This window comes from Sinocyclocheilus rhinocerous, unplaced genomic scaffold (genome assembly GCF_001515625.1).
Source record: "Sinocyclocheilus rhinocerous isolate Xijiao unplaced genomic scaffold, SAMN03320098_v1.1 scaffold1812, whole genome shotgun sequence".
In the NCBI taxonomy this organism is placed as follows: Eukaryota; Metazoa; Chordata; class Actinopteri; order Cypriniformes; family Cyprinidae; genus Sinocyclocheilus; species Sinocyclocheilus rhinocerous.
Window position 1 is genome coordinate 410,753 of NW_015670626.1, and position 10,820 is coordinate 421,572.

Sequence of the window (10,820 nt, forward strand, 5' to 3'; positions counted from 1 at the left end):
CACACACACACACACACACACAAATACCCCTCACACACACACAAATACCTCTCACTTACACACAAATACCCCTCGAACACACACAAATACCCCTCACACACACACACACACAAATAACACACAAATACCCCTCAAACACAAATACCCCTCACACACACACAAATACCCCTCACACACACTCAAATACCCCTCACACACACATATACCCCTCAAACACAAATACTCCTCACAGACGCACAAATACCACTCACACACACACAAATACCCCTCACACACGCACAAATACCCCTCACATGGGTAAAAAACACACACACACACATATACCTCTCAAACACCCACACACACACACATATACCTCTCAAACACCCACACACACACACATATACCTCTCAAACACCCACACACACACACATATACCTCTCAAACACCCACACACACACACATATACCTCTCAAACACCCACACACACACACATATACCTCTCAAACACCCACACACACACACATATACCTCTCAAACACCCACACACACACACATATACCTCTCAAACACCCACACACACACACATATACCTCTCAAACACCCACACACACACACATATACCTCTCAAACACCCACACACACACACATATACCTCTCAAACACCCACACACACACACATATACCTCTCAAACACCCACACACACACACATATACCTCTCAAACACCCACACACACACACATATACCTCTCAAACACCCACACACACACACATATACCTCTCAAACACCCACACACACACACATATACCTCTCAAACACCCACACACACACACATATACCTCTCAAACACCCACACACACACACATATACCTCTCAAACACCCACACACACACACATATACCTCTCAAACACCCACACACACACACATATACCTCTCAAACACCCACACACACACACATATACCTCTCAAACACCCACACACACACACATATACCTCTCAAACACCCACACACACACACATATACCTCTCAAACACCCACACACACACACATATACCTCTCAAACACCCACACACACACACATATACCTCTCAAACACCCACACACACACACATATACCTCTCAAACACCCACACACACACACATATACCTCTCAAACACCCACACACACACACATATACCTCTCAAACACCCACACACACACACATATACCTCTCAAACACCCACACACACACACATATACCTCTCAAACACCCACACACACACACATATACCTCTCAAACACCCACACACACACACATATACCTCTCAAACACCCACACACACACACATATACCTCTCAAACACCCACACACACACACATATACCTCTCAAACACCCACACACACACACATATACCTCTCAAACACCCACACACACACACATATACCTCTCAAACACCCACACACACACACATATACCTCTCAAACACCCACACACACACACATATACCTCTCAAACACCCACACACACACACATATACCTCTCAAACACCCACACACACACACATATACCTCTCAAACACCCACACACACACACATATACCTCTCAAACACCCACACACACACACATATACCTCTCAAACACCCACACACACACACATATACCTCTCAAACACCCACACACACACACATATACCTCTCAAACACCCACACACACACACATATACCTCTCAAACACCCACACACACACACATATACCTCTCAAACACCCACACACACACACATATACCTCTCAAACACCCACACACACACACATATACCTCTCAAACACCCACACACACACACATATACCTCTCAAACACCCACACACACACACATATACCTCTCAAACACCCACACACACACACATATACCTCTCAAACACCCACACACACACACATATACCTCTCAAACACCCACACACACACACATATACCTCTCAAACACCCACACACACACACATATACCTCTCAAACACCCACACACACACACATATACCTCTCAAACACCCACACACACACACATATACCTCTCAAACACCCACACACACACACATATACCTCTCAAACACCCACACACACACACATATACCTCTCAAACACCCACACACACACACATATACCTCTCAAACACCCACACACACACACATATACCTCTCAAACACCCACACACACACACATATACCTCTCAAACACCCACACACACACACATATACCTCTCAAACACCCACACACACACACATATACCTCTCAAACACCCACACACACACACATATACCTCTCAAACACCCACACACACACACATATACCTCTCAAACACCCACACACACACACATATACCTCTCAAACACCCACACACACACACATATACCTCTCAAACACCCACACACACACACATATACCTCTCAAACACCCACACACACACACATATACCTCTCAAACACCCACACACACACACATATACCTCTCAAACACCCACACACACACACATATACCTCTCAAACACCCACACACACACACATATACCTCTCAAACACCCACACACACACACATATACCTCTCAAACACCCACACACACACACATATACCTCTCAAACACCCACACACACACACATATACCTCTCAAACACCCACACACACACACATATACCTCTCAAACACCCACACACACACACATATACCTCTCAAACACCCACACACACACACATATACCTCTCAAACACCCACACACACACACATATACCTCTCAAACACCCACACACACACACATATACCTCTCAAACACCCACACACACACACATATACCTCTCAAACACCCACACACACACACATATACCTCTCAAACACCCACACACACACACATATACCTCTCAAACACCCACACACACACACATATACCTCTCAAACACCCACACACACACACATATACCTCTCAAACACCCACACACACACACATATACCTCTCAAACACCCACACACACACACATATACCTCTCAAACACCCACACACACACACATATACCTCTCAAACACCCACACACACACACATATACCTCTCAAACACCCACACACACACACATATACCTCTCAAACACCCACACACACACACATATACCTCTCAAACACCCACACACACACACATATACCTCTCAAACACCCACACACACACACATATACCTCTCAAACACCCACACACACACACATATACCTCTCAAACACCCACACACACACACATATACCTCTCAAACACCCACACACACACACATATACCTCTCAAACACCCACACACACACACATATACCTCTCAAACACCCACACACACACACATATACCTCTCAAACACCCACACACACACACATATACCTCTCAAACACCCACACACACACACATATACCTCTCAAACACCCACACACACACACATATACCTCTCAAACACCCACACACACACACATATACCTCTCAAACACCCACACACACACACATATACCTCTCAAACACCCACACACACACACATATACCTCTCAAACACCCACACACACACACATATACCTCTCAAACACCCACACACACACACATATACCTCTCAAACACCCACACACACACACATATACCTCTCAAACACCCACACACACACACATATACCTCTCAAACACCCACACACACACACATATACCTCTCAAACACCCACACACACACACATATACCTCTCAAACACCCACACACACACACATATACCTCTCAAACACCCACACACACACACATATACCTCTCAAACACCCACACACACACACATATACCTCTCAAACACCCACACACACACACATATACCTCTCAAACACCCACACACACACACATATACCTCTCAAACACCCACACACACACACATATACCTCTCAAACACCCACACACACACACATATACCTCTCAAACACCCACACACACACACATATACCTCTCAAACACCCACACACACACACATATACCTCTCAAACACCCACACACACACACATATACCTCTCAAACACCCACACACACACACATATACCTCTCAAACACCCACACACACACACATATACCTCTCAAACACCCACACACACACACATATACCTCTCAAACACCCACACACACACACATATACCTCTCAAACACCCACACACACACACATATACCTCTCAAACACCCACACACACACACATATACCTCTCAAACACCCACACACACACACATATACCTCTCAAACACCCACACACACACACATATACCTCTCAAACACCCACACACACACACATATACCTCTCAAACACCCACACACACACACATATACCTCTCAAACACCCACACACACACACATATACCTCTCAAACACCCACACACACACACATATACCTCTCAAACACCCACACACACACACATATACCTCTCAAACACCCACACACACACACATATACCTCTCAAACACCCACACACACACACATATACCTCTCAAACACCCACACACACACACATATACCTCTCAAACACCCACACACACACACATATACCTCTCAAACACCCACACACACACACATATACCTCTCAAACACCCACACACACACACATATACCTCTCAAACACCCACACACACACACATATACCTCTCAAACACCCACACACACACACATATACCTCTCAAACACCCACACACACACACATATACCTCTCAAACACCCACACACACACACATATACCTCTCAAACACCCACACACACACACATATACCTCTCAAACACCCACACACACACACATATACCTCTCAAACACCCACACACACACACATATACCTCTCAAACACCCACACACACACACATATACCTCTCAAACACCCACACACACACACATATACCTCTCAAACACCCACACACACACACATATACCTCTCAAACACCCACACACACACACATATACCTCTCAAACACCCACACACACACACATATACCTCTCAAACACCCACACACACACACATATACCTCTCAAACACCCACACACACACACATATACCTCTCAAACACCCACACACACACACATATACCTCTCAAACACCCACACACACACACATATACCTCTCAAACACCCACACACACACACATATACCCCTCAAACACAAATACCCCTCACACACACACAAATACCTCTCACAAACACACAAATACTCCTCAAACACAAATACCCCTCACACACACTCAAATACCCCTCACACACACTCAAATACCCCTCACACACACTCAAATACCCCTCACACACACTCAAATACCCCTCACACACACTCAAATACCCCTCACACACACTCAAATACCCCTCACACACACTCAAATACCCCTCACACACACTCAAATACCCCTCACACACACTCAAATACCCCTCACACACACTCAAATACCCCTCACACACACTCAAATACCCCTCACACACACTCAAATACCCCTCACACACACTCAAATACCCCTCACACACACTCAAATACCCCTCACACACACTCAAATACCCCTCACACACACTCAAATACCCCTCACACACACTCAAATACCCCTCACACACACTCAAATACCCCTCACACACACTCAAATACCCCTCACACACACTCAAATACCCCTCACACACACTCAAATACCCCTCACACACACTCAAATACCCCTCACACACACTCAAATACCCCTCACACACACTCAAATACCCCTCACACACACTCAAATACCCCTCACACACACTCAAATACCCCTCACACACACTCAAATACCCCTCACACACACTCAAATACCCCTCACACACACTCAAATACCCCTCACACACACACACAAATACCCCTCACACACACACATATACCCCTCAAACACAAATACCCCTCACACATGCACAAATACCCCTCACACACGCACAAATACCCCTCAAACACAAATACCCCTCACACATGCACAAATACCCCTCACACACACTCAAATACCCCTCACACACACACACAAATACCCCTCACACACACACAAATACCCCTCACACACACTCAAATACCCCTCACACACACACACAAATACCCCTCACACACACTCAAATACCCCTCACACACACACACAAATACCCCTCACACACACTCAAATACCCCTCACACACACACACAAATACCCCTCACACACACTCAAATACCCCTCACACACACACACAAATACCCCTCACACACACTCAAATACCCCTCACACACACACACAAATACCCCTCACACACACTCAAATACCCCTCACACACACACACAAATACCCCTCACACACACTCAAATACCCCTCACACACACACACAAATACCCCTCACACACACTCAAATACCCCTCACACACACACACAAATACCCCTCACACACACTCAAATACCCCTCACACACACACACAAATACCCCTCACACACACTCAAATACCCCTCACACACACACACAAATACCCCTCACACACACTCAAATACCCCTCACACACACACACAAATACCCCTCACACACACTCAAATACCCCTCACACACACACACAAATACCCCTCACACACACACACAAATACCCCTCACACACACACAAATACCCCTCAAACACAAATACCCCTCACACACGCACAAATACCCCTCACACACGCACAAATACCTCACACAAACGCACAAATACCTCTCACACATGCACAAATACCCCTCACACACGCACAAATATCTCTCACACACGCACAAATACCCCTTTCACACACACACAAATACCTCACACAAACGCACAAATACCTCTCACACACGCACAAATACCCCTCACACACACACACAAATACCTCACACAAACGCACAAATACCTCTCACACACACAAATGCCCCTCACACGCACAAATACACTTGAGGACACTTACAGACAAGATCACTGCTCACATGTTTAGAAACAAAGCTCACTCCATCCGACCCACTGTGTCCTCATGTGACCTACAGCAGATCTAAACATGTTCTTCACTAACAAACAAGTACTTGTGTTTTTGAACATGTTTCGTGGTCATTCTCTGATTTTCCAGAAATGTACCATGTCTAGTAGTGTTGGCAACTAAAACTATAACTATTCAAAATTAGTAACTATTAAAAAAAAAAGCTGTAATTGAAATAAAGCTGAAATATAATTAAATAGAAATATTAGAGGAAACCTTAAACTTTTTTTTAAGGCAACATTTCTCATTTTAAATTATTTAAATAACATATTTAAATAACATATTTAAAAATAATTAAATTAATAATAAAAAATGACTAAAGTACAAAACAAAATGATTAAAACTTAATCTTAAATGAGATCTGAAAATATAAACGTACAAGCTTATTCAAAATATTAATGAATACAATAAGTAATACCATGGTAACACTGATGTCTACTGTGGTATTTTAAAGTACCATGTAAACATCATGGTTATATGAATATGATAATCATTCAGTATTAAGATCTAATAGCATCGCTGTACCGCCTCAGAAGTGTTTTACAAAGATTAATTTAATAAAATCAGCCCTATCAACCTACTTTCCTAAAGAAGATTTTTAGCTTTCCTTTCCATAAAAGGGCACTACAGAGTTTCTGTAAAGTGTTTAATGATTCATCTTTTTTCTGTAATAACTGCTCATATGATTGAGATGTTCTCTGTGTCAGATGTTGATGTGATGTTGATTATAATCTCAGGTTTATTGGTGAGGAATCGTCTGCTGCTGGTGTGACGTGTGAACTGACAGACGACCCTACGTGGATAATCGATCCCATCGACGGGACGTGTAACTTTGTGCACAGGTACCATAACCATCATATATTGTGTTTAAATCATCATAGAAATATATTCTTGAGTTCCCAACACACAATCCTTTATTTTCAGTTTCCCTATGGTGGCAGTGAGCATCGGATTTGCTGTAAGGAAAGAGGTAAACACTGATAAAGCTGTGCAGGGCCAGAATTACGGGTGCTTTCACTGATGTCATGTGTTTATGTTCAATAATCACAAGATTTCTGCCCCTCAGCTGGAGCTCGGCGTCATCTACCACTGTTTTGACGGGACGCTGTATACGGCCAGGAAAGGACACGGAGCCTTTTGCAACGGTGTGCGACTACAGGTTTCGAAAGAAAAAGGTCAGCGTGTTTTACTGCATGTTTTAATCTCTTATTTTGCAATTAATAGTAATCACATTTATGATTTATAATGGCATACTAAAACTGTTTAAAGTTACAAATGAATAGTTACAGTCCTGTATGCTGATTGGTCAGTACACTACCGTTCAGAAGGTAGATTTTTTTTAATGTTTTGAAAAAAGTCTCTTCTGCTCACCAAGGCTGCATTTATTTGATTAAAAATACAGTATAAACAGTAAAATTGTGAAATATTATTGTAATTTAAAACAGCTGTGTTCTATGTGAATCTCTGTTAAACTGTAATGTATTTCTGTGATGCGCAGCTGTATTTTCAGCATCATTACGCCAGTCTTCAGTGTCACATGATCTTCAGAAATCATTCTAATATGCTGATTTGCTGCTCAAGAAACGTAAATGCTTTTACAGACACTTTTAAACGATCTAATGTGTCCCTGCTGAACAAAAGTATCAAACCCTTAAACAATTGAGTGGTAGTGTATTTAAATAATATCCTTATGGATTTAATCTGTTGATTTACCTGTTTTATCTTTAATATTTAAAAAAAAATGTAAAAAAAATTTCAGACTGGTTTAGTGCAAACTCAAATTCCTTAATAATTAAATGTGCCGTGTTTTTCTATGTCAGATGTGTCGAAGGCCCTCATTCTCACAGAGATCGGCGCGAAGAGAGACCCTGCAACACTGGATATCTTTTTAGGAAATATGAAGAAATTGTTGAGCGCACCTACTCACGGGTACGTCCGAAAAACACTGGTCTCATCCACTTGTGTGCACCGTAAATGTGTATGCTGTAATATAAGGAGCTAGCGATGTGGCTCGTATCGTCAGTGTGTTACTGTATGTAAAGGTCAGGATTTTACCTTTGACCCGCAGTGTGAGGATCATCGGCAGCTCGACGCTAGCGCTCTGTCACATCGCCAGCGGCGCAGCGGAGGCCTATTATCAGTACGGTCTGCACTGCTGGGACATCGCAGCGGCCGCCGTCATCATCAGAGAGGCCGGCGGATACGTCATCGACACCACAGGTCAGTCACACACGTGTGCATAGAGTTATACATGTGGTGAGTATGTTATGGATGCGGAAAATCCACCAAAGTTGGTCACTGTTATGCTGTTATCAAGAGTGTGTTTAATTCATAATGTATTTTAAACAATGAGGGCTTTTACACCTGACTGATTGATTTTGGGATTATTATTTCGTTACGAATGTTGATCTTGAAGGTGTTGGGCTAAGCAAAACTCCATTCACTAAACATGAGGATTTGGGTGAGCGCGTGATGAAAATGTAAACATTTACACAATATTTCTTACATAGTTTAGTATTGTATATAAATTCTAACTAAAATTACGGTCATAAAAGGATGCTTGTACTGTAAGATGTTAATATAGCTCAGTGTTTGCATCCTGTTCTTTATACATATGTGAGCCTGGAGCACAAAAGCAGTGTTAAGTCGCTGGGGTATATTTGTAGCAATAGCCAACAATACATTGTATGGGTCAAAATTATACATTTCTCTTTTATGCCAAAAATCATTAGGATATTAAGTAAAGATCATGTTCCATGAAGATATTTTGTAAATGTCCTACTGTAAATATATTAAAACTTAATTTTTGATTAGTAATATGCATTGCTAAGGACTTCATTTGGACAACTTTAAAGATGATTTTCTCAATATTTAGATTTTTTTGCACCCTCAGATTCCAGATTTTCAAATAGTTGTATCTCGGCCAAATATTGTCCTATCCTAACAAAATTAAAATGCTTTCTAAATCTGAGCTACAGAATAAATGAATGAATAAATAACTAAATACAAACTAAAAGGAACATATAATAAAATAAAATATATCAATAAAAATAAATAAAAACTCAAAATTGAAAAAAGAAAAACTAAAAAAATAATAACAAAATTAATAAAAATATAAATACTTTTTGTCTTACATGGGTTTGGAAGATTACTTTTAAAATGTATTTCACTACAGACTACAAAGTACATGCTTTAAAAAGTAATTTGTGACATATTTCATTAGATTGCTCGAGTTAATAACTTTCCTCTGCATTTTATTTTTAACAACATCAGACAATCTACACAGAAAAAGCATTTAATGTACAAATCAAAACCAATTCAATGGCCTGGTTTCACAGACAGGGCTTCGGTTAAGACCGGTTTAGGCCATAGTTCAATTAGGACATTTAAGTAGCTTTTATAAACGTGCCTTAGAAAATAACATTACTGTTGTGCATCTTGAGACAAAACAATGGCACTGACATATTTTAAGATCAGTTAGTGCAAGTTTCTTACAGGTTAAACAGCCCAGACATGCAGTTTAGTCTGAGACTAGAGTTAAGCCTCGTCTGTGAACCCGGGGGAATATTAATTAATTGCAATTAAGATCATTAAATGTCATTTAAATACAAATATGTGACCCTGGAGCACAAAAGCAGTCTTAAGTCGCTGGGGTATATTTGTAGCAATAGCCAACAATACATTGTATGGGTCAAAATTATACATTTTTCTTTTATGCCAAAAATCATTAGGATATTAAGTAAAGATCATGTTCCATGAAGATATTTTGTAAATTCCCTACCGTAAGCATATCAAAACTTAATTTTTGATTAGTAATATACATTGCTAAGAACTTCATTTGGACAACTCTAAAGGC

General features: G+C 41.4%; 1 protein-coding gene across 2 annotated transcripts in view; it reads left to right on the forward strand.

The window, feature by feature from the left end:
- The window catches only part of impa2 (inositol monophosphatase 2), a 17,820-nt gene that overhangs the window by 5,315 nt on the left and 1,685 nt on the right, over positions 1-10,820 (forward strand). The window contains exons 3-7 of one of the 2 annotated variants that reach the window (XM_016546250.1): positions 7,702-7,806; positions 7,889-7,934; positions 8,013-8,139; positions 8,785-8,893; positions 9,033-9,184. In XM_016546250.1, the coding sequence (XP_016401736.1) occupies positions 7,702-7,806; positions 7,889-7,934; positions 8,013-8,139; positions 8,785-8,893; positions 9,033-9,184 (539 nt within the window). The remainder of the gene's footprint in view (positions 1-7,701; positions 7,807-7,888; positions 7,935-8,012; positions 8,140-8,784; positions 8,894-9,032; positions 9,185-10,820) is intronic. The other variant, XM_016546251.1, reaches the window with a different exon arrangement.